General features: G+C 40.7%; 1 protein-coding gene across 1 annotated transcript in view; it reads right to left on the bottom strand.

The window, feature by feature from the left end:
- LOC128598972 (Na(+)/H(+) exchange regulatory cofactor NHE-RF2) overlaps positions 1-26,910 on the bottom strand; it is a 61,571-nt gene that overhangs the window by 32,369 nt on the left and 2,292 nt on the right. The window contains exon 2 of the mRNA XM_053610236.1: positions 22,290-22,541. Coding sequence (XP_053466211.1) covers positions 22,290-22,541 — 252 coding nt within the window. The remainder of the gene's footprint in view (positions 1-22,289; positions 22,542-26,910) is intronic.

Genomic DNA, 26,910 nt, shown 5'->3' with positions numbered 1-26,910 from the left:
CCAAGAACAAATGGAAGAATTGCTGAATAATAATACAGCTGAGTGTGTGTATGTATTAAGCCAGCTGCAAATACAACGCACTGGACTGTAGAATTGCAAATGCAACCCATGGGGTGCTCATATCCTATTTTCTTCCCATGGGCCCACAGGCCAATCCTAACCAGGCCTGGCTAATGTTAAGCAGAAGATTGAGTGAGATGGAGTGAAACGGAGTGAGATGGAGTGAAACGGAGTGAGATGGTCGATCTGAGGGTTAATGAGGGGAAGACATCACCAGCGCTGCCTGTCAACGAAGCGGCCAGAGATAACAAGGGGAGATGCATGCCTGCTTTCTCACACACTCTGCCCCTTGAACTGTGTCCTTCCATCCCCCTGCTGTCCATCCTCCTACATACACACCAGTCACAAACAGAGAACCTCCTCAGGCACTGCCCCACAAATGCCCTGCTGAGCAGCACATCTGGACACAACACAGCTGCCTTTCAGTTCTGGGGCTGGACAACAACAATAGGAAGCAAGACTTTAACAGCATTTCAATGAAGTGTAGAGAGACTGCATCGAGAGTGTTGGGTACTGTTTGCGTTACATGAAATGCATTCTCAAGCAAAGTGAAAACAGGTTCACTTGGATGGCGTTTGAACTATATTGTGTCTCTGTAAAGTTTTTTTGTGTAACTGGGTCTAACAGGTAGGACCAGGAAACATTATACCCAGACGAGGATGGGTTCCCTTTTGAGTCTGGTTCCGCTCAAGGTTTCTTCCTCATTTCATCTTAGGGAGTTTTTCCTCGCCACCGGCTTGTTCAATAGGGATAAATTCACACACTTAAAATCTGTATCCTGTGTTTATATGTTTCTGTAAAGCTGCTTTGAGACAATGTCCATTGTTAAAAGCGCTATACAAATAAAATTTAATTGAACTGAATTGAATTCTACAAAAGTAAATTTCAAGACTTAATATTAAGAGCTGTAATACTATGATTCAGTATACACAAGGTCTGTTTAGCACTTCATCATATTGGCACATCTGTAATAGGGATGAAACGTTTACCAGTTTCACGATAAACCACAGTAAAATTCCCAGATGGTTAGTATTACCATGTCATATTTAATTATCATTAAAACCGTGTGCGATTATCGTGATTTGTAAAACTCACGGTAAATGCTGTCCACACACATGTATAACATGCAACACTACAATTAAAAACTAAACGTGTCTGCCCAATTCAGCATGAGCCATATGAGTCAGAGTCACAGCACAGATCAGCAGGAGTCAGAATTCATTTAGCAGGTGACGAGAGTAAGCGAGCTGACTGACAGGAAGCGTGAGGTAAGCTGACTGACAGGAAGAGTGAGGCGAGCTGACTGACAGGAAGAGTGAGGCGAGCTGACTGACAGGAAGAGTGAGGCGAGCTGACTGACGTGAAGAGTGAGGCGAGCTGACTGACAGGAAGAGTGATGAGGCGAGCTGACTGACATGAAGAGTGAGGCGAGCTGACTGACAGGAAGAGTGAGGCGAGCTGACTGACATGAAGAGCGAGGCGAGCTGACTGACAGGAAGAGTGAGGAGAGCTGACTGACAGGAAGAGTGAGGCGAGCTGACTGACATGAAGAGTGAGGCGAGCTGACTGACAGGAACAGTGAGGCGAGCTGACTGACAGGAACAGTGAGGCGAGCTGACTGACAGGAAGAGTGAGGTGAGCTGACTGACGTGAAGAGTGAGGCGAGCTGACTGACGTGAAGAGTGAGGCGAGCTGACTGACAGGAAGAGTGATGAGGCGAGCTGACTGACATGAAGAGTGAGGCGAGCTGACTGACAGGAAGAGTGAGGCGAGCTGACTGACAGGAACAATGAGGCGAGCTGACTGACAGGCAGAGTGATGAGGCGAGCTGACTGACATAAAGAGTGAGGTGAGCTGACTTACATGAAGAGTGAGGCGAGCTAATTGATGTGAAGAGTGAGGCGAGCTGACTGACATGAAGAGTGAGGAGAGCTGACTGACAGGAAGAGTGAGGGGAGCTGACTGACAGGAAGAGTGAGGGGAGCTGACTGACAGGAACAGTGAGGCGAGCTGACTGACAGGAAGAGTGATGAGGCGAGCTGACTGACATGAAGAGTGAGGAGAGCTGACTGACATGAAGAGTGAGGGGAGCTGACTGACAGGAACAGTGAGGCGAGCTGACTGACAGGAAGAGTGATGAGGTGAGCTGACTGACATGAAGAGTGAGGAGAGCTGACTGACATGAACAGTTAGGGGAGCTGACTTACAGGAACAGTGAGGCGAGCTGACTGACAGGAACAGTGAGGCGAGCTGACTGACAGGAAGAGTGAGGCGAACTGACTGACAGGACGATGGCGAAATATTTGGTTTAATATAAGCGAGTTTGTCCTTGTAATGTTTTGTTGGTGTTGTGTTTTTCATTAAGAATAATAATGAACCCACCAATCAAGCAATTGTCGCTAATTCGAAAGCGAAAGTGAAATGCGCACGGCCGCACGGGCATTCATTTGAGCGATTTGACAGTGAGGGGGAAAGGAGGGAAACGTGTCAACGAAGCACCAAAAGCCCCCTTTCGCAGCAACTTTCTTCTGGCAAGCTCTGCAGACAGGATTACCATCTTCTATCATGTTTCCCTCAGCATTTTTATAAAATCCAAAATATGACCACACTTCAGATTTGGTCCTCTTGGAAGGGTGGAAATTCTCCCAAGTTCCGTCGCTGCTTTCCGCCATGTTTTCGAACTGAACTAAATTATTTTTATTACTATAAAAAAGCAAAACAATTGTGGGGGTGGTGCCATGGTGGGCAAGCGATGTAATCGGTGTGCGGCCGAACAACGTGTTTAACACCGGTAACACCGATTATCGCAGCAAACCTAGTGACAACAATCTATCACTTTACAGTCAAATATAAAACCTGTTTAAATGATTTCAGTGTGTGTATCAGTACTTTTTGTACATTTCCACCACATTTGAGTAATACCGTGATAATACTGATTAATGTGATAGATTTGGTCACGATAATCGTGATATGAAATTTTCATACCATTACATCTCTAATCTGTATTAAGAGGGCTTCAACCAGTCTGGTCATTATACAAGAGGAAAAGTACGGATAATGCCATTACAGCAAAATACCATGATACCGTGAAGTTCTGCAGTAGCCTAAACGTCCTGGCCTTATTAGCCAAAGATGTCTTCCTCTCATTAATATGCTTTGAAGAGACACATACAAATCCAGCTGCAAATCATAAAGGCAAAGTAGTGCTGTTATACCAAGAGAGTGAATGTTCTAATAAGACTATACAAGAACTAAAAACAAAAACAAAGCCTGATTAGCAGGCATCTTAATATTACTCAACCAGTGTTGAGATGGGAAACACATGGCAAGAGAAGAAAATATTGTGAACAACAACAGATACAGCCACAAGAGTAATGCATGAGAAATGACTCAGGCTCCATGAATGCTTGACATGATACATTGTTAAAGGCTTGGAAGGTATGAACTGGTACATAGGTGCTCTGTTTTCCTGGCATGTTTATATAACGGGGATTAAGACATACACACACACACACACACACACACTCACACACACACACACACACACACACACACACATTTTGTCAATTTTTTTAAAATGTGACCCTTAACCTTGCAACAGAACACATGATCCCAGAAGTATGTTCTTTGGAGCTTGATTCTCTCACACAATATACCATGTATCTGTCTCAATACTCAATTCTGATTGGCTAGAAGTTGTGCATTCAAACTGTTGAAAGCACAGGTAGTTCCAGTCAGTTTACTCACCGTTCTAAATGAATGCAGCGTGTATAAACAACTGCAACCATAATAACAAACAGTTACATTTGCATACAGTAGTTAAAGTCGCAGCTTTAGGGGTAGTAGAGCTGCGGCACAGATGCAGGTAATTCACACACGCACAACCCCCACCCCCACCCCATAACTATTTATAATAATTAACTCAATTAAACAAATAACTAATGAAAATCAACCATTGTTTTTATCCTTTCAGTCAAATTTTGCACTGAATTTCCACTTGCATTAAAATTGTGTAATGCACACCTAGCTGTGGATTATAACTCACATAAGTTCCACACTGGTGCTATGACATTAGGGTTCTTATGGTGTCACAGTTCAACTAGTCACTGTGATGATTAGCACACTGTTAACTTTTTCATGATACAGATGCAAATGCATTTAAGTCTATTACCGTTAATTTTTTAAAGTTCCTTACTCCAGCGGTTCTCTGAATTCGGCTGTGACTCCCTAAAAAGTTTGCAAACTGCTCCCTCTGGACTCCACCAAAATCACACTACAGCAACGTCTGTTTCTTAGGGTTGTGGACGCAAACTGGACTGAAAACCATTTGGCTGTGGAGTCCACTACTGTTTTAAACATGATGCTATCTCTCCTGCCACTCTGTGCATGTGTGCAACATCATCACATGATGGCTGTGAACGCACAGAAGATCACTGCTGACCAGAACTAAACTAAACAAAACAACTACTTATTTTTTTAGCTAAGCAGTGATGTACTTTGCCCAAAGTTAATTTTTATTTATTTATTTATTTATTTTGCCTCAAAATGCCACTTTTCCTTGCAGTCACTGTTACTTTTAGCTTATAACAAAATGATATGATAAACCAAATAGCATATTTCCAAAATATTAAGAAGCTTATTTTGCTCTTAATACACAGCCTCGTCTGCTTTTTTGCATCTCTTCCTCTTTACTCAATACGTCAGGTCTCGACGAGTTCATCTACCAACTTGAGCTAACAGTGAAGTGAAGCTAGCATCACTTTGCTAATAAGAAGTTTTGTTAAGCACATGGAGACTTAATGAAGTTAACCAGAATGCTGCTCTTTGTATCTTTTACCACTCAGCAACAAGTAGCTCAAGATCCTTTGGTACTTTTCAGTAGTAGGAGACTGAGCTAAATTAACAGGAATAGCTTAGCAGTTCATGGCTATTTGTGAATAGTAGTAAGGCAGAAAGGCAGAAGACATGGTCAGCAGCCATTTTACGAATGCTTTACCAAAAACAAGACTAAATGCAAATTTTGTTTAATGAAAAATCAGCTTAGACCAACATAATGAATGCTGACTGCAAGTAAGCAACCAGCTAAGGCCAGCTTGTCTTTCTGCTAGTTTTGCTAGTCAGCCATTGACTGCGTTTACATGGACAACAATAATCCACTCTTAATCTAATTAAGACCATACTTTGATTAAGAAACTACCATGTAAACAGCAACCTTAGTCTAATTATGGTCATAATCTAATTAAGCTCTAATCGAATTAAGACAGGTGGATTACTCCTGTTTTAATCGTATTATGGACGTGTATTACAGACATGTAAACACCTTAAACACATTATGAACGTCGTGTGAGCATTTTCACCGCATTTTGCGACAGGACACGATCACACACGGCAGTTTTACGTTTTACGGCGAACAAGAGAGTTCGGCTGTGTCCCAAACTGCATACTTGCCTACTATAGAACTGTAGTGGGGAAAAATACATGTATCTCGGCTACTATACAGTAGGTAAGTATGCGATTTGAGACGCACCCACGGTTTCAAGCAGTCGTCTATTTGCACGTACAGCATGACAAATAATTAACTGCACTTAAAGAGTTCGTAAAAAATTAAATAAAAACACTCAAAAATGTATACGGTACCATAACGAAGACGAACTGTATGTTGATACATGAAATTTTGGAGTGACGTCGAACAGCGTGGCGCGGTGACGTAATGATGCGGGCTCTTAATCTAATTATGATCTATAACATGTAAAACGGGTACATGACAGGAGTATTCTAAAAGCGACTCATGTAAACACCTTAATCACATTATTACCTTACTTAGATTAAGGTCAATAATTAGATTATTGATAGATTGATAGATTGATAGATTATGTCCATGTAAACGTAGTCACTGATTAGCAAATAAACCGACAATTTATTTGAATGGTAACTATGTTACTACTGTAATAATAGTTTGTAAATTAAATTATCCAAACTAACTGTGAGTAAGTAAAATGGTAGTTGTAGGGCATTTTTTTGTGTTCTTCACTTCCTTGTCATGATTAACTTGGAGAACACTGGCTGCCACAGACGGTGTTTTTACACATCATTTTTTATTAGCTCATTAAACTGGGTTGTAAACATGCTCTGTGTTACTTTTATCACTTACATAAAAGTTCTTTTGTAGCCATAACATCATGTAATAGAATGAAATTGTGCACGAGGGTTACTGAGTGGTAGGTGGTAATGTGTTTGGACACCACTCTAAGCTGAGGTTATGTTAGGGCTGGACAAGTCCAGATCCAACATAGATTCAGTGACCTCATCTTTGTATAAGAGGCATGTTCAGGTCAACACAAACACACGACTTTGTTTACACAGATGTGTGCAGGTGAACTGCGGCGAATAATGATTCTTTACAGTCTTAAGCTTTAAGAGAATTCAGCAAGTCTATGTGAAACCAGCTGAGTTTGACCCAAGATCTCGAGAATATTCTCTGAAAATCTCAGCACAAATTGTGTGTTAATGGTTAACTTTTCTCAGAGGGCTTGCTCCTAACACCTCCTCAGTCCTTCATGGGCCAGACCAGATGTGTGCTTGCAAGTGAGAGGGGTCAAGTGTGGGTGTGTGAGAGCAAAAAATGATTTGAAGGCTCACACTTGGAAAGGAAATGAGACAGGAAAGAAGAAGAATGAATATGATGCGTTGCACTGAGACTCAAGATGAATATTAAAATTGTTTAGCAAATTGATTATATTTTAAAGTCCTTTTTCCCCCTTTTCTTATTAATTTGGTTCCTGGCAAATTCCCACTAACCAACCAGTTCTCCTCCATCATACGGCAGCTACCAACCAGGGAAAGAATTATAACACTCATACTATGTCACATGGATGTGGAATCATCGAGATTCAAACTGATCTCCAAATGAAAGAGTGAACCCATTTCTGCTTCCCCACTCAGGAGCCCTTTATGAATAAATGTAAACATGTGTAGACCACAATCATATGACAATATAAAAAACAGTAGAAATGTAACACCTAAATGTTAAAAAAGGCATAACAAATCTCATTTAAGGTTAGCAGTACAAACAGGATACCGCCATGAAGCTATATTTCGCTACTGTTTTTCACTTCATCTGTCGTGACAATTTTCTGGAAGTTTCTTCTAAATACATGCAACTATAAAAGGACAGACACTAGCAAAGTAAAGCAATTTATAATGCAATAGCTCCCACACTCATGCTTGTCCATTATTTAACATAAAATCTCCTGAAACATTAATATGTGCCTTCATAAATTCTCAACTTGTCCAACTACATTGCGATTAAAAACTGTATTTTGGTTTTAATATATACAAATCTAAGCCGACTGAGGTTTCAGTCATACACTGATACATTATCCACAATGTTCATTACTGATGCTAGTGATCTAAAACCTTACATGGCCTTGTTTAATTCATATTTAGCAGATATTCTCCATCATTATAACACTGTCAACTTTGCACATAGGCCCAAAACGATGTAAAATTATAACCTCAGTGCCTCCTCTTTCAAAAGTCAAGCTTCCAATTTATTGTTTTTCACACAACATTTCCAACCATTTTTTTTCATGTAATTACTGTAATTATGTACTGTTGGTTTTCTGTATTTAGTCTGATTCGAGTCACTGTATATATGAGATGTGTTGCAATATTATGACACAATGGTAGACAAATCAGTAGCCTGGGGGCCCAGGGCAAGCAGATTTCATATCCATCCGACTGCCACAAACACTTTTGCACGCAAGTCTCCATCACCAACAGTGACCAACACGCAAGTCTCCATCACCAACAGTGGCTAAGTTCAACAAAACAGACTTCATGCAAAAACTGGAATGAGTTTCCTGGTTACACAATTGCACGTTTTGACCATGTAATACACAGTTATAAAATTAATTTATTTATAATTGCAAAGTGTCACCCAGATGAGGCTGGGTTCTCTTTGAGTCTGGTTCCTCTCAATGATTCTTCCTCATATCGTCTCAGGGAGTTTTTCATTTCCACCATCGCCTCTGGCTTTCTCATTAGGGATAAATTCGTACATCTAAAATTTATATCCTGAACGTATTTATTTCTGTTATTTATTTCTGGATTATTTACTAGGCAGATTCAATAGCATGCACACATGGTACACACACTTTTCTGAATCAGAATGTATCAGTATGTGGGGAAACTACCTGCACCACCAAAATCAAGTGAAATAAATTTTGGTGCAAAATGAATATATATATATATATATATGTGTGTGTTTGTGTGTGTGTTTGTGTGTGTGTGCGTGCGTGTGTGAGTGAGTGTGTGTGTGTGTGTGTGTGTGTGTGTGTATTTATATATATATAGGTTTTTCTGCACAAAATTAAATTATTCAACCCAAGAATATTACTGAACTAGAGGCCATTGCTCATGAGGAATGGGCAAAGATTCTTCAGGAACGCTGCCAGAAGCTATGCAGCTCGTTTGCAGAAGGTCATAACAGCAAAAGGGTGCTTTACTAAGTACTACAGATGAAGGGGTTGATTAATTTTGAAACTGGAGGAGTCATTATAAGTTGCATTTTCAGTGGAATTTGGGGAAACCACTTGAAGCATTCGTTGTATTGAACTATTTCAGTTGCTTTCGTTCAGTTTGTTCATTGCAAACAGCTGAAAGTCTGTAAGTTTTGACAATAAACATGATTTGCTATGGGGATTGAATCATTTTGATTGCAGCTGTATATATATATATATATATATATATATATATATATATATATATATACACACACACACACACACAAACACACTCAAATTTCTTTTCCCTGGTTTGCCATTTTAAAATATTGTAATAAATGATTCAATTGACTAGAACTGAAATAAGCCAGGAAAACTAGCATTTTCGGTTTAAGGAGTGTAGGGGAAGAATAATAATATTATCAGCTTTGCAGATGGGAACTATATATCCTTTTAGAAACTGCTTGTCTAATGTGCACACGGCCAACCTTTTTGTTGAGGTCACAAACACAATGTGTTACATTACAAACTCTGTTTAAATAATGTAGCCATATATTCATTTGTTTCCCTTACTCATACATTATTACATTATGTTAGCTACCATTTTTAGTTTAGTCAATTATGTTTCCAGGCAACTAAAAAACAAGGGACTGGGCACGCACTGGAGCGTTTATTTGCCTGTTGAGCAAGCTTATAAATGTATCATCCTGATTACAAATGGTAATACAAGTACTAAATCCATACATCAATGGTAAATTCAGTTTAAACAGCAGGGAAAAGCAAAGGTCAGAGATTAGGCTGTCTTCTGATAGAGGTCTTATGGGGACAAAGTGTATGTTAGGGTCATCAGTATTCTGTCCAGTCCAAATGGAAGAATATTTTTGGTCTTATGTTGGGGTTATTTCTTACTACAAGCTGTCCTCAGACAGTAGATTAAGTAAAAGTTGTTGATTAGATGTTCCCAGAAAGTGAGGCTGCCGGTCACATGCCATTTTTCCCTAATGATGTCAGTGTCATGAGTACACGACAGCCTGTAAACGCAGGAATCTGTAGCTCCAGCACAACTTCTCAGGCCGACTCCTTAATCCTTAAAACAACAATGAGATTTTTATTTGTTGGCATGCACAAACGAGGTTGTCTGCTCACTGTTGTTCATACAAACACCATATATTATCTTCTGACTGCAGAGATCTACAACTGCGTGTTTGGGTTGTGGAGAAAAAAAAGATGTTCATCATTGAAAAAGATGGAAACTGACCCTGGGTCATCCTTTTCCTTTGTGATGTCTGATGCACATGACCCCAGCTTTCACTGCAGTGATCTTTAGATAATACAACCATCCACAACAGTCTACACATGCAAGTACAAACTTTCTTGTGGTGCAATTGCAATACTATTCATTCTTTTTCAGAGAGAACAAAAAGAGAGAAAGATCAGAGTTAGGGCAAACAAGCTAATGCACAAAAATGACAGCTGGAGCAGCTGGGGGAAAAAAATCAAGCCTCAACAAAGAAAGAACTGTTGCCAGTGGAAAGAGACACCACCACAATAATCTAAACATCCAGTCCACATCATACAACCAAATGCAGCTTGGAAGCCAGGAGACAGACTAGTCCCTACTTCTCTCTTTATTTCTTCCTTTCCTCTGAGCTCTAACGGTCTTTTCTTTGTTTTCACTTTATTTTCTCCTCACAGGTCGCTAACAAGACTGCATCCTTGCATCTAAAAACAGCTTGTTATCTACACTTCCATAACATGAGTACATCCATATAGCCTGAAATCAGATCCTAAGACATGAGTATTCACTATGCTCTAAAATCATGGTCTGGACCTGGTCAATTATGATGAGTTTCTGTCAAGACATGCTATTTATTGTTATCCTATCCAGGAACGTAGGAATGTAGACAGTGGCAGTACTGTGCTGTGTAGCTGTGCTGTTATAGACAATCAATCAACACCCCCTTACCAATCAGAATCAAGCATTCAACAGTGCTGTGCTACAAATAAGAAATAATAAACAACAGGCCTTGCTGTTATAAGAAAATAATCCATGATAAGTAACAAGTAAATTATTTTCTAATAATAGCACGACCCAAAATGCGTTCCTCTTATACAACGGTGCCAATGATTAGTTTTCAAAAATATGTTAATGAACAACACATCATGCTTTTTAAACGTTTATACTTACATAACGGTCATGAAACAAGTTAGGTCCTGTTATCACTTATGCTACAGCAGCTACAGTGGTGGCTGAGAGTTTGTGAACCCTTTAGAATTTTCTATATATCTGCATACATATGACCTAACTACATATGACCTTAGATTTTTTTCATTGTCTCCTAAAAGTAGATAAAGTAAATCCAGTGAGACAAATGAGACAAAAAAATATTACACTTGGTCATTTATTTATTGAGGAAAACAATCTAATATTACATATCTGTGAGTGGCAAAAGTATGTGAACGTCTAGGATTAGCAGTTAATTTGAAGGTGAAATTAGAGTCAGGTGTTTTTAATCAATGGGATGACAATCAGGTGTGAATGAGCACTGTGTTTTATTTAAAGAGCAGGGCTCTACCAGAGTCTGATCTTCACAACACATGTTGGTGGAAGTGGATCATGGCACGAACAAAGGAGATAAATTTTATTAAACAATTATTTGTTTACTTGGGTTCTCTTTGTCTACTTTTAGGACTTGTGTGAAACTCTTATGATGTTTTGAATCATATTTATGCAGAAATATATAAAATTCTAAAAGTTTCACAAACTTTCAAGCACCACTGTAGAATCAGTTCTCATTCTTCACTCTCTTCAAGACAAATAAATGCAGTGTGTCATGTTACAGAGAACCAGAAAGTTCAAGACTCTCCTGTGGTGGAAATCTTACTGACTAGCACAAACTTCTGACAACCGAGACTCTAGAAATCGTCACCATATTAGCACGAGCTGTTAACACATTAGAATGAGAGCATTAATATAAACCCATCATTTATGTTACAGACAGAATTACTGTCAGAGCCATGCTGTTATAGAAAATGAATCCTTCTGATTCGAGAATTCAACAGTGCTGTGGTATAAGAGCTTATAATGTGCAAGAAATGAATTTTTTCCTATGGATTTAAAGCGATAAAATGCATTCAGGTTCCTATTTTTTAATTAGGCTCCTTCAATTTTGTATACCTAAATTGCCTCAATAAATGTGTTAAATAATTGTGTTTTTAGTACTGAGCAAAATAATGTTATCAATTTAACCATTATTGTGCAGCATGAAAGGTAATGTAGTGCCTAATATACACAGACCTGCAAATAATATGAAAAGTTGTATGTAGAAACTGCAGCACAACAAGCGCCATTTCATTCCTAATACTTGCTTCCGCCTCCTTTCACCATAACAACAGAGTAAATCCTGTCAGGTAATGATGCCTCCATTATAGTGTGATATTTCCTGTCAATTTTATTCCACTCTTCCTCTTACTGAGTGCGGAATTCAGCTAGAGTGTTTATAGTGCCTGTTTTGCTGATCCACATGCTGTTACAAATAATCCCAAAGCGTTTCTATGGGATTTGAGGTCAGGTGATTTTGAAGTGTCCCAGTGTTCCATCAAAAAAGTCGCTCACAGATTTGTCCCTGTGCACCTCATTCTGGTATGTAGGAGTGGCAGTATTGTGTTTGGCTTGGAAAGAAAGAGCAAACGGCCACCTCACCTCTGACAGGCCAAAAGCTGACCATCTGATTTCAGTGTTCATCCAGGTCTGCAACCTAGTGACACTGCACATTTTGTCTGGGGAGCTTACAAACATATTCCTGACAACACTGCTTACAATAGTGAAGGCAAAGTGCCAGACTCTGGCTTGTGATGAGCACTGAAGTTGTTCTGCTCCTCTGGAATATAATAAATGCTTCATCAAATATCAGTATGAATTATTGGTCAAATCCAAATCTGTGCTGTGATCTGATGCCTGATTATTTTATACAATTATCGGCCGATATTATCAATATTACTGATATTATCAGAATGTTATTCCGATATTATCATGTGTATGTAATACATAACTGTGTAGTAAACACTTGGAAAACATAGAATCTATTCAGAAACACTAAAACGTCAAATACAGAGGGCAGACTGAAGGTCATGTAAAGGTTATTGCCATTTATTGTTAAATGATCATCAAGAGTTTATCTGACCCAAAACGTAATCAGACATATTTAAGTATACATGTACTTATTCATTGGCTTGGCATGCATACTCATGCTCAGCTAACGCTTATTCGGTAGATTTCTCAAAAAATTTCCAAAGAGTCTGCACTTCCACAAACACCAGAATATTGATAGTGAAAACAGGCTACTAATAGAGATACTAATCGATTACGAAAGTCGTTGTCAACGAATCTCATTATCGATTAGTTGGTCTGCACACAGCCTGTGGTACGTTAACTCATTGCATTACTTCTGTTCCAAAAACATACATCGGAGTGTACAGACCAAAGCTGTGTCCCAAATGACATACTATACCCTTACACTCAAATGGAAAACTTGACAAATTGATGCTTCCTTGTTTCCTCGCTCCTCCGTCCTCCAGCCCATGACCCGGAAATTGAGTGTCAACCAGCTTGAATGACATATCGATTCTTTAATTGCATCGCGACGAGGAGAGGAACGAGGAGTGAGGAAGCTTCCAGAGGAGCTAGGATACACAGGTTTATCCTATACGGAAGTGTTTCTTGTCGAAAAACCTGATGCATGTATAAATTCCCCTCCTCCTTTACATCTGCCACAACCTCAAACAAAAAGTCCTTTGTTGATGTGATGGAATTTTGTGTGAAATATAATTAAATAATAATATGCTTACAATGAGTATTGTAATTAATTGATCCTTGAATGTTTGGATATGCAAAGCTGCACAAAAGATGAGATAAATTATGTATTGTTTATTAATTCATTGTTGAATAACCCAGACATTTCACATATTATCAGTGCATTTTGCTTTATTAAGAATGTTGTTATTAACCAAGCTCATATAACATAACGGGCAGATCCCTGAAGTATAGTGAGACAATCCAGCTGAGCACAGTCATCATTAACTGACGTCCCTTTGAAATGACGCTTGAGAGAGCGAGGATATTCTAATTGACTTGCCTCGGTTCCTCTCTCCTCACATCTCATCCTTGTATTCTTCTCTCACATCCTAAGGGGTGGAGGTAAGATGCAAGGAAAGGAAGCAGGGAAAGGAAATGAGGATGCACAAATAAGAAATAAGAAACACCCAGTGATGCACGAGCACAAACTTATGTTTATATCCAAAATGCTCCACTGTGTGCAAGGGGTTAGGGAAACTGATGTGAGTTGCTTAAGAGGTTGAGTTTAAATCAAGTTTAATGTCATTATATGCTGTATTTGTGGGCTTGCAGTGTAAATTCTGTCGTTTATTATAATGGGAGCGATATGTAAGTGATATATTTGTAACAAGGCCTGTGTGTGTGTGTGTGTGTGTGTAATACTCAGCAAAAAAAGAAACGCCCCTTTTTCAGGAGACTGTATTTTAAAGATCATTTTGTAAAATCCACATAAGCTTTATAGATCTTTATTGGAAAGGGTTAAACAATGTTTTTCATGCTTCAATGAACCGTAAACAATGATTACACATGCACCTGTGGAACAGTCCTTAAGACACGAACAGTTTACAGGCGGTGGACAATTAAGGTCTCAGTTACTATTACTTAGGACACTAAAGAGACCTTTCTACTGACTCTGAAAAACACCAGAAGAAAGAGGCCTAGGGTGCTTGCTGGTGTGAGGCATGAGGACTGCAGATGTGGCTAGAGCAATAAACTGCAATGTCTGTAATGTAAAACGCCTAAGACAGTGCTACAGGGAGACAGGAAGGACAGATGATCATCCTTGCAGTGGAAAATTACATGTAACCATGTGTCCCCCAGACGTGATCGAGAACTTACAAATGCCTTGGTGGAAGAATGAGGTAACATCTCACAGCAAGAACTGACAAATATGGTGCAGTCCATGAGGATGAGATACACTGTAGTACTTAAAGCAGCTGGTGGACAGTACATACTGACTGATACTTTTGTCCAGGGACTCATTATTCCATTTCTGTTCGTCAAATGTCTGTGAAACTTCCATCCATCCATCCATCTTCTATACCGCTTATCCTTTTCAGGGTCACGGGGAACCTGGAGCCTATCCCAGGGAGCATCGGGTACAAGGCGGGGTACACCCTGGACAGGGTGCCAATCCATCGCAGGGCACAATCACATACACACTCACACACCCATTCAGTCTATGAAACTTGTTCATAAAAAATGTTTTTATGTTAATACAGATATTTATATTTCTTTTTTTTGCTGATTATATACATATATATGGACAGTTGTTTTAATGTAAAGTTTTAGTCTGAAGTTTATATTTGTAACACTCAGTTTGTGGATTTTATTTGAAATAAACAAAAAAGGTATTGAAAATTTGGTCCCCCCCCCCAAATGGCGGATGGATAATCGTCCGATTAATCAATTATAAAAATAATTGTTAGTTGCAGCCCTAATTTGCATGTTTGCCTAGGTGTATTCTCTTTTGCTCTACTGTTAAGTAGTTTTGGTTAGTGTCTTGTGTCTGTTTATTCTTTTTGTACATTCTTGCATTTGTTTCTGGTGGAAAATCTTGAGTCATTTGTATCTCTCTTGTTCTTTTAACCCGTAGATGCTGGGATCGAATTCCGCATCACTTAGTCACTTTGGATAAAAGTGAATGTCTCTCTGGCTGGAGTATGATCTCGGTGTCTTGTGTTTGGTGCTGGTGTAATGGATCAGCCTTCCTCTACCTGCTGCTCCCCACGCTACCGAAGCCTAAATAATCAGAGATAAGCTAATGCAGGGAAAGCACCTGCTGCCTGGAACACTGTGAGTGTGTGTGAAGGTGTGTGTGTGTGTGTGTAGGTTTGACGTGTCATTTGAAATGTCATGTGACAGGCCGTAATAATGGACTACGCTGTTCTGTGTGGTGAGAAAGCGACACTCTACACTCGAACAGAAACTCAGGGGGCAAAGCGGCACTAGGCCTCACTGAATTCAGCCAGTCAGAGGAGAGAAGTCTGAGTAGCTGGCCAGGGTTAGAACAGAAAGACTGCTATTGAGAATACACCTCCTCAAACACACTAAGCTTGGGGTCAACTTCAGTTCAGAGCATGCAAGCAGTTCACAGGATGTACCTAGTTTACCCTTTACATAGCCAATCACATACATTTCACATATATTTATTTATAAACTCTAATAAATTAGGACATCACATTCATAGTAGTCTCACAAGTCAGAGTCTAGTACTTTTCATTAACAAACGTGGATGATGATTGCCTACTACAACATGAACAGGGCATTTGAAGGACATTGCAAATGACAAACTACTGTAGCCCATCTGCAAACATATGAGTCTATCTCTAACTGCTTCAAAGAAAACTCTGCAATAACTTTTCAAAATGAGATGCTTTTTTTTGGCTCTGAAAAATTGTCACTGTGTTTAAAAATTTGTTGTCCCTCCCTTAACCAAGGTACAGAAGTGAATAAACAAAACATACAACTTTCAACATTCTAAAGCTTGTAGCCAGCTAAGTGTAAGTCGGTATCAGATGGTATGAACAATATTTAATAACAATGGCACAACTAAAATGTTTACTCATTATCTTATGCCTACACTGACATGTGATCTGTAAAGGATACTACGCTTCCTGACTCACTCTTTGCACTTTTGTATTATTGGATACCAACCAAAAATATAATAGATTTTAAGATGTCTGTCATCAAATGAAGCAATATTTCTCTTATTTCCCAACTCATCAAGCTTAACGCTTGATGGTATAGAATTAGGAATTGTTTTAAATTATACAATTTAAATATAATCCCAATCATACACACAGTTTTACAGTTTTTATTGTAGCTCATGATACTGATGTGGGTAATGGCAGGATAGTGTGTGCGGCGCTGATATAAGTATAGCAGTGTTGCTGGTATCCACTCATCAGCAGTCCATTCATTCATGCTGACATTGATCGCAAGGTGGGAATACACCTTGGATAGGACACCAATCCATCACATACAGTACATTCACACACTCATTCACACCTAGGGGCAATTTGGAGTATCCAATCCACCTATCTGCATCATTTGTTTTGGGAAGTGGGTAGAAAAGGTAACTCAAGTTCCTGATCGAACCATGGACCCTGGAGCTGTGAGGCGTCAACACTATGTGCTGCTGCACCACAACGCCCAAATATGATGTATACATTTTCATACTGCTTTGTGTCAAACGCTTTTCTCTTTAATTGTAAACATACAACAAAATAGAACATCGGTTTTCTATATCAGGATCTATTTTTTTCCCTCGATAACCTTTGACAAAGCTGTCGCAAGATTGCGACGGACATTAACAGAAAACATGGCAAGAACATCACATGACATATGAGCCAAAGCTGGGAGAGATGACTGTGTGTGTGTGTGTGTGTGTGTGTGTGTGTGTATGTGTGTGTAGAGGGTATTTTGTTAATAAAGATACATTTTGCTAAAAAGTGTTAATTACACCAATGTATGGAGACTTTTGGGACACCCTGTAAACACTGAACATGCTTTCCAGTTCAATAAACTCATTCACAAATCAACAGGAGAATAAACAGAAAAAGAATGCGCCAGAAAGGAAATAACACAGTAAAAACAGAGCCACAGTGGAATTGTGGTGTCGTATATCTATTCTCCCTTACTGACAGGCAAGCCAGTCACGAGGCCACAGGGAGTGTGCGCACATGCGCACACACACACACACACACACACACACACACACTCCAAATCAGCTCTGCCTGCCACTATTGCTTTGTTAGCTTCCACTGGACCCAATGACATTCATGAACTAGTGTGCACTTTTGGGGCCTCAAGCTCCAATACTCGTCTAAGACAGGAAGTGCTGGAATGCTCAGTAACCCTAGGGGTCCAGCTACCATGGCAACGATCAGCCCAGCATACACTGAGATTTTCTTAACATTATGCTGAGCATCATGAAGCTCTATTAAATCTTATCCTGCATTAATATTGGGATGGACCAATAAATCCCACTTGGGCTGGTCTGAATCCCCATTGCGGATGTCGTTTTTCAGTCTTTAAAAGACCTCAAATGACTGTAAAAGCTGGAACACAGCCAATGCTCACAGGATGAGACTGATGTTCTTCAAAGAGACAGAAAGACCTAAACAGAGGGGGGCCCGGCTCTACTTCCACAACATCTTCCTAATAACTTATCCATCCATCCATCCATCCATCCATCCATCATCAGAGCAATTCACCATGGCCTAGATTTCCTCTATGACTTCCTTTATACTGAAAGAGGCATTTATTGAAAACTTAAGTCCCAACCAAAGCAAATCAATGTAGTGTAAAGAGCTAGCGATGCAATATGTGAGTTCAAGAGCACATACTTATAGCATATGTAGGTGTGGGTAGCTGGTACAGTATCCAGTAAAAAGCAAGTCTTTTTGTGGTAAAGGTATTGGCCATTAGTGGTAGTTTTACAGTGGCAGGACAGGGACCTCTGCTGTGCTTTATGACTGCTTTATAAACACTGGCGCAAGCGGAACCTACCATGGCTGCAGTACACGCTGTGAGACAACATGCATGTTGGCTTTATATAGTTTTGCAGATGAAAATACTTTACCTTTTATCCCTCCCAATGGTCTCGTCTTCTATGAATCAAGAGGCCCTGAACATTAGGATTCTCAACCCACTAAAACACACATATTTTCCTGTCTGTACAAGAACCTATGTTATGTACACTGGAAAACAAAGTTTGCACAGACTAGGCATAGTCTGAAATTAGAACCAATCCATTGGAATTTACCGCCATCAGACTGTAAATACATTTCACAAAATAAATCAAAGACGCTTAATGATACCAAGACAGAGCATGCATATTGGTGTCTATGGGACAAAAAAGTGTTATAGTTCTGGTCTACATAAAAGGTGAATCAGTCCTCCCAGCCTCTCACCAAATCCACGTGAAGCATTCCAGAAAGTTGATTCAACTTGGTGGCTTTTGTCTCGCTAATCCATTCTGTCTGGCACAACTATGGGGTGAGTTAAACTGTGGTGCACATGTACAACTACTCTGACTGTGTTTAGTACTGAAGCCGTGGTCCTCCCTATTAGCGCAGCAGATTCAAAAATGGAGGAAGCGCTAATTAGTTGTTTCCAGACATGATGTTTTATATAATACTTCCTGACCTGACTATAAATTAATCCATAATAAAGAGGTGGTATTGATTTTTTTTTTTTTCATGTTTATGGTTAGAGCATTAGAGCATATTACTAATAAGCAATTTCAGCAGTTTGGCTAAAAAAGTAGGCTGTCAACAAACTCCCATAATACAACACTTTGAAAGTTTAGGAAACGATTCTTACGATTTTTCTAACACAATATCACAGCTAAATTACTAACTGCAACAAAATTACTGTTAAAGTTTTTTTCAGAGCCATCACAAGAAAGCCACGTAAACTGAGGCTTGAATTCTATTTGATGTGGCTTTGTGTGGAATTTCGTGTGGAATTGTTGATATAGTGAAGTTTTCTGTGTGGAGACATTATTTAGCATTTTTGGAAGGAGTCTCCAGTGTCAGTGCTTTGTAACAGCCGGAAGGAAACCTGTAACTTTACGTTTTCTGACACATGAAAGACTTGAGCACAGAGGGCATTTCCAATTTCGCTGTAACCTGACAAACTGCATTTTTTTGCCTTATTAACTTGAAGAATGAATGAAAAGAGAGACGGGTGGGAAAACGACTATTTATTGTTGCGCTAACATAACTGGGAACAGGAAGTACTTTTTCACAGATGCTCAACAACTTTAATTATAACTACAAAGAAATAAAACGTACAAAATGTCAGTGTTTAACGAATAAAATAAAATGTAATCATTGGCAAAGTCCTGTCGTATAAGAGGAATAAAACACTTCAGTACATGCTGTTGTAGGAAAATAATCCAATTTAAACTGGCACCACCCTGCCGTTGATCCTTTTCCTATAACAGCACATCATGTTTTGCTCTTTACATGCACTGTAGTACAATTACATATCTACACCTTACTGAATTCTTCTCTGCTCACTTTCTGTAATGGCTTAGCAAAAATTCTGCAGAAATCCGGCTTGTAGCTCCTACCTCTTGGCCAAGTCTTCAGGATTGTGAGTTTTTGGCACTGAAAGCATGGGCTTCACCATACACCAATCCTCCCTCCTTACCAAACTTTCTTCCTCGTTAAGGATAATGTACTCTCATTTCTCCTCAATCCCTTTCACAGAAACCTTTCTCATATGTAAAACTGGGGTTAGACGAAGAAGAAGTAATAAAAGAGTTTGCCGAAGGTTGGCCTGCTATATTATGTATGCTAAGTGTGGTCTGTGATATGCACTTCTTAAACTAACACTGCTAGCTTAAGATGGACAAGGGACATCATTAACGGAGATCTGAAGCATCTGATGCAATATCAAAACTCTGCAGCCGTCATACCCGCAGGCTTTAAGTTTTTTTTCCTACTAAACATCCAAACGCCTTTAGAAAGTAATACAAATTATGCAGAGCCCAGTGGTTAGAGAAAAGTAAGTAAAGCAGATGCGGTATAGATGTATTAAACTGAGGCTGAAGGAGAGACCAGTGCAGATATGAGTGCTGTACATTTTACATTAATGATGTTCCTCGTCCATCCTAAGCTAGTTATAATAATTTCTACATAATTTCTGATTTCTGTGCACAGAAGAAAAACATTTCATTTCTTGCTTATCAACACGGACAGAGTGATCAAATAAAGAAACGGGTTTAGGATATTGTCAGGATTGAAAGACAACCTAATGATACAGTCAAATTTTAATGAGAGCCGTCCATATGGTAATTAATCAGGAATAACAGGTCTGTGGTTCTTTTAGCACCATAGTGTCAAAGGTTAAAGTGTCAACCCAAGAGAAGACCTAACCTCTGCTTTGGTTAACCTCTGATCCTGGACAGGATGCAGCTCTGTAGGTCAAATAAACTCTTAATCAGATAAGGACAGTCTGTAGTGATATGTTAACATGCAACATGGTTAGGAGTGTGTATCTTGGTATGATGTTATATAGCAGTAAGAAAAAAATTAAGCTTAAGTGTCATCACCATAAAGAAAATGTCATTCTGAGGTCTGGTGTATTCCTTGAAATACATTCACACTTCTAATATTTTGTATTTTGAACAGATCCTGTCTGTTGTAATATCCCCCGCCCCCCCATAGCCCAGATTTCTTTTTTATTTGGATAGTTATTTTTAGGGATGCACCGAAATGAATATTGTTGGCCAAAGCCGAAACCAAATATAATGAAAAACTTGGCTGAAGGCAGAATACCGAACATGTTTTTTCCATTTGTTTTGCCATTTTTTCACCATTGCATAAATTAAATAGTCAAAATGTGCTTTTTACTATTTTGTCTTGCTTTTCAAAGAAAAAAATCAATTACAAAAACTACAATTTCAAAATATTTATTTAACACTGAACATTTTTTTTTCATTCCAGCAGGCATAGGCTACCAACAAGGCACAATATAACTTTAAATAATTGCTCCGAGCGTGCTGCCAGAAGTGGAGGTCGTGAAATTCGCGCATCTCACTCTGGTTGCTAGGCTATTTGGCACGTCATCAAACACGTCATTGTTCGGTCAAATTTATTCTGCCTTTGTACTTATTCGGCCGAACACCGAAAGTGCTTTTTTTGCTATTTTTGGCCGAATAATTTCGGTTGCCAAACATTCGGTGCATCCCTAGTTATTTTTTGTAGACAAATTGTAAAATGGAAGTATATTTTATATTTTTGCATGAAAAACCCATGGGGATGCAAACTCAACTGTATGCAAAAGTAGCTTCTTAAAAGAGAACAGACTTTTTTTTTTAAGAATAAACATACACATTGAAAATCATTAAAAACAATTAGAAGGTTCAAACCAAACCACTATAATACACATTCTAGCCGTTTCCCCTAATATATGTATGGGCTGAGCAATTTTGTCATTCTCTTTGTGAATTTGTAAGCAGATAGATAGCATGACCGACCAAAATAATAATATACCATTATTATACTGTAACCATTTCATATCTTTCCACTCCTAAACACAAAACCAAGAACTTCTAAACACAATAGTTGCAGCTTATCAAGACTAATGTCATTAAATACGGAATATAAAGCATCTTAAGCCTGTATTGAAAATGGTGTAGGATACAGGCACCTTCTATAACACTGTTATAAGTGTTTGTCATATCACTAAGCATCTCTGGCTCCCTGGGAGAGGTGACTTATATTCAAATATCAGCATTGCTCAGTCAATGATTACTGAGGCATTTAAACCTGAATCTTTAACTGTGAAGATATTAACATGCTGTATAAATATCGACAGTAACAAGTGAAAGTTCAGCCTACCAATTCAGGCAGAAGATCCGTACTGCCTTACTGACGCAATGGTTTATGCAACACAAGCTCTGGAAACCAAATAATGCTCCACAGAGACTAAGTTTTCACCCTGTACCCTAGGGAACTCCCATTTGACAGGAAAGAGGGAAGGAAAAGAAGATCTGTACTTACATACTTACATACCCCACAAGTCACCCAATAATACTTAACATCTATGGAAACTGTTCTTCGTATAGAGATAAAAACTGTAGCACCATGTACCTTTTTGGTAGCCCGTGACGGGGACCTCCTGCTGGGTTTGGGTATCTCACGACTGGTTGGCAGTTTGGACACAGAGTTGTTCTCCCGCTTGCTATGGGTCGGGGGAGGGGAGGAGGAAGAGGCTGATGGACTGACTCGCACAGCCATGTCCTCTGTGCAGGTGAGGCGCAGGCTGCGCAGGTACTCATCCGTCTCACGGTCCACCACCAGCAGCCTGGTTTCGTGCTCCATTGCCTTGATCCTCTGCACCACCTGAGAACCAACAAAGCATCACAGAAATAACTGAAATGTCAAAACCAGTCTCTGTACAATGAGAAGCTGGAGATTTGTCCTCCAAGTAAAAAACAAGTTTTTGTAACTAACGAAGACCATGATGAAACATGCAGATTATCCACCCATCCATTTTCCATACCGCTTATCCTAAACAGGGTTGCGGGGAGCCTGGAGCCTATCCCAGGGAACTCGGAGAACAAGGCAGGGGACACCCTGGATAGCGTGCCAACCCATCACAGGGAACAATCGCACACGCATTCACACACACTACGGACAATTTGGAAACGCCAATCACAACGCATGTCTTTGGACTGAGGAAGGAAACCAGAGTACCCAATTGAAACCCCCAAAGCACATGGAGAACATGCAAACTGCACACACACAGGGCAGATGCTGGATTCAAACCCCCAACCCTGGAGGTGCGAGGCAAACATGCTAACTGATGACTGGTGTTCACTCCAGGGTGTGCACCCAGTGTTCCTGTTCCCTGACGAGGTTAAAGCAGTTACTGAAGTTGTTACACCACGGCCAGCAGAGGGCGCTGTGGCACGGCTCCGGACTGGTCACATGACTGTTTTGTTTTCATTCGCTTTCTGCCTGAGTTCTAGTTTCTGTTTTGAGGTTGTGCTTGATTTAACCCAGGTGTATTTGGTTTAGATTAATTATGTTGGGTATTTAAACCCCTCGGGTCTATGCGCACGTTGCGCGATATTTGTAGTAGAATACCTGTGTGAGAAGGATCAGTCTGAACAGTGTAGCGTCTATGTTTAGCATGCTAAGAGGTCTTTGTTTTCGTGTCCTGTTTTCTGCCTCGACTCTAGTCCCATGTTTTCTCGTTAACTCTGGATAGACCGCGTTCCCGTGTTTGTTTGTTTGTCATTGATTTATTAATAAAGACAGTGCTCTTGCACTTACTTCCTGCCTCTCCCTCTGTTTCGTAACAGAATATCGCGCCCACAATGGAAGTAGCAGGAGAGCCCGGAGTCTGAAAATTTCTTTATTTTTGGAACTTCCCGACAAGGGAGGAGTACTACGCCTGGCAGCGCAAGCAGCAGGAGGCACACCAAGCTGCGCTATGGAGGCAGCAGGAGGAGTTGCGGTTTAAGCAGCGGATGGAAGAAGTAGACCGGTTGCTCCGTGGCGTGGAGGAAGCGCTTCACCCCCGTCTCATGGAGCAGAACAACACTCCACCTTGCTGCCCTGAGGGAGCTCCAGTCACGCTGCCTAGTCTGGAGCGGAAGGCTAGCCCAGAACTTTTTTTTGGGGGGGGCAAGGGTGACAGCTGAGCGACAGCGTGGGGCCTACGGGGAGGCCTCAGCTGTGGGGCTCCTGCCTGAGGTCAACATGGCGACCTCAGAGCTACAGCTTGAGGCCTACGGGGAGGTCTTGACTGTGGAGCTCATGCACGCGGAGGAGGCCGTCCCGCTGCCCTGCCCGGCCGAGGAGGCCGTCCCGTTGCCCTGCCCGGCCGAGGAAGCCGTCCCGCAGCCCTCCAGTCCTGCCGGGGACGCCACCCAGCCCTCCAGTACCGCCGGGGACGCCGCCCAGCCCTCCAGTCCCGCCGGGGGCGGTGCCCAGCATCCCAGAGCCGCCGGGTGCGGCGCCCAGTGTCCCAGCTCTGCCGGGGGCGGCGCCCAGCGTCCCAGAGCTGCCGGGGGCGGCGCCCAGCGTCCCAGCTCCGCCGGGGGCGGCGCCCAGCGTCCCAGAGCCGCCGGGGGCGGCGCCCAGTGTTCCAGAGCCGGCGCCCAGCGTCCCAGAGCCACCAGGGGCGGCGCCCAGCATTCCCGAGCCGGCGCCCTGCGTTCCCGAGCTGCCGGGGGCGGCGCCCTGCCTTCCAGCGCCGCCAGGGGCGCCGCGTCGACTTTCAACCCCGGTGGGGGTGTTGCTCCGCCCCTCTGCTGTCCGACGGAGGCTGCCTTGCTTTCCGTGGCAGCAAGAGACAGCTCGCACAGGAGCCCGGGACCCCCTTTGGAGGGGGGTTCTTGGTGCTCCGGGAGGAGCACCCTTTGTAGGGGGGTTCTGTTACACCATGGCCAGCAGAGGGCGCTGTGGCACGGCTCCGGACTGGTCACATGACTGTTTTGTTTTCATTCACTTTCTGCCTGAGTTCTAGTTTCTGTTTTGAGGTTGTGCTTGATTTAACCCAGGTGTATTTGGTTTAGATTAATTATGTTGGGTATTTAAACCCCTCGGGTCTATGGGCACGTTGCGCGATATTTGTAGTAGAATACCTGTGTGAGAAGGATCAGTCTGAACGGTGTAGCGTCTATGTTTAGCATGCTAAGCGGTCTTTGTTTTCGTGTCCTGTTTTCTGCCTCGACTCTAGTCCCATGTTTTCTCGTTAACTCTGGATAGACCGCGTTCCCATGTTTGTTTGTTTGTCATTGATTTATTAATAAAGACAGTGCTCTTGCACTTACTTCCTGTCTCTCCCTCTGTTCCGTAACAGAAGTTGAATGAATGAATGAATGAATAGTCTCCTACATCAAATCTGGAGGTTACTCAAATATGCACAAATCGTATGTCTGAGTCGAAGGGTTTAATATTCTTTTTGTAATACTAAAAACTGGCCAGCACACTGCAATAATTGCAATAAACTGCAATAATTACAGTCATCACTGATTGTAGCTGCATTATTTCTAGAAGAGGCCTCTTGAAAAGGGACCATCATCAAAGCACTAGCTCTGCAGCCTGCCTCTGAATAGCATACAAGCCCTCAAATTTCATTGTCATATTGAGCCAGTGATGAAGACCAGACACACATGCAGCGCTTTCAAGTGCCAGCTTGAGACAGCCAGACATCCCAAACCATTTTACTGTACCAGCAGTTAGCATGATTAACTATGTTATTTTGAGCTGGACGTCTTGTGCTTGGAATTGAACTTAAAGTGCACATATTATGGTTTTGAAACATGTCTAATTTCGTTTTAAAAGTCTCAATACAATAGATTTACATGCATCCAAGGTCAAAAAACACTTTAATGTGCTCATAATTTAAACTGCAGCATAACCTTTTCTCCCCCCTATGTCTCAAACGACTCGTTCAATGATCCGTTCTAAAGGATTCATTCTAAACTCCTCCTTTCAGAGAGCATACTCTGCTCTGATTGGTCAAATTCCCCAGTCTGTTGTGATTATTCTACTACCATAAAGAGTTTCAGCTCCGTCTGTATGCAAGCAGCCAATGAAGACCACAGGGGGGGCTTTTGTTACAAACCTATGTAGTTTTGTGCAGTAAATAAGTCTGGAATTACTAAGGACTCGTTTCAGCTGTTCAGAATCGGTTCCTTCTTTTGGGAATCAATAACCCCGTTTGTCGTGCGCTTTGATTTTTGAAACTTTGCAGACTTTTTACATTCACAAACAGTTCTATAACACACTACATGAAAGGTAATATTTGAAAAACCATAATAGGTGCACTTTAAGTCATATTTCAGAAGGGTCACATTTGGGACATGTATATCACAATACACAAAGACTTTTCTACAATATGCAATATGTATCATGATATATATGATGAAACCTTGATGAAACCTCTAGCAAAACCATAATTCATTAATAAAAAAAAAACTATTTGATTATTACCTGAGAGGAAAGATAAAAGCAGTTATATAAATTTGAAAATTCAATCCAACATTCTTATCAAACCACTTGCATGTAATCAGTTTGTAAATATTTTCTATACAAAAAAATAATAATGACATCACAGTATCCATGATATCTCAGTAAGGTGGATTGTGATCCATATTGCCCAGCCCTAAGAGCATGCATTATGTGCTCATTCTAAGACCCTTTACAAGTCAATGCAGTTATCTAATAATAGTATATACTATATGAAATCTTTATGGAAAAAAATATTCACACAACTAAAGTTGGGTGGCACAGTGGTGCAGGGCATAGTGTCCCCTCACAAATCCAGGGTCTATGTTTCAATCTTGACCTCAGGTGACTGTCTGTGTGGAGTTTCTGTGCATGCTCTCCACATGTCTGTGTCTCCAGTTTCCTCCCACCTCTCAAAACATGCTAGTAGATGGATTGACTATTCTAAATTGCACGTAAATGTGAATGTGTGCATTGTGTCCTGAAATGAACTGGTGTCCCACAAGGGCACAGGGTGTGTACGATTTGTTTTCTTTAACCCCAAATAATTATTCACTTGGAGCAGTTTGTCACTATGTAACTGTCAGTGTTGTAGTTTTGTATCTTCAGTGAACAGAGTAATGTATTTTATATTCAGTGAACGGAGGCAAGACCACTCAGACAGGGTCCATCCATCCATCTTCTATACCGCTTAATCCTTTACAGGGCACAGGGAAACCTGGAGCCTATCCCAGGGAGCATCGGGCAC

This window comes from Ictalurus furcatus, chromosome 2 (genome assembly GCF_023375685.1).
Source record: "Ictalurus furcatus strain D&B chromosome 2, Billie_1.0, whole genome shotgun sequence".
Taxonomy (NCBI): Eukaryota; Metazoa; Chordata; class Actinopteri; order Siluriformes; family Ictaluridae; genus Ictalurus; species Ictalurus furcatus.
This window is presented reverse-complemented; position numbering and strand designations above follow the sequence as displayed.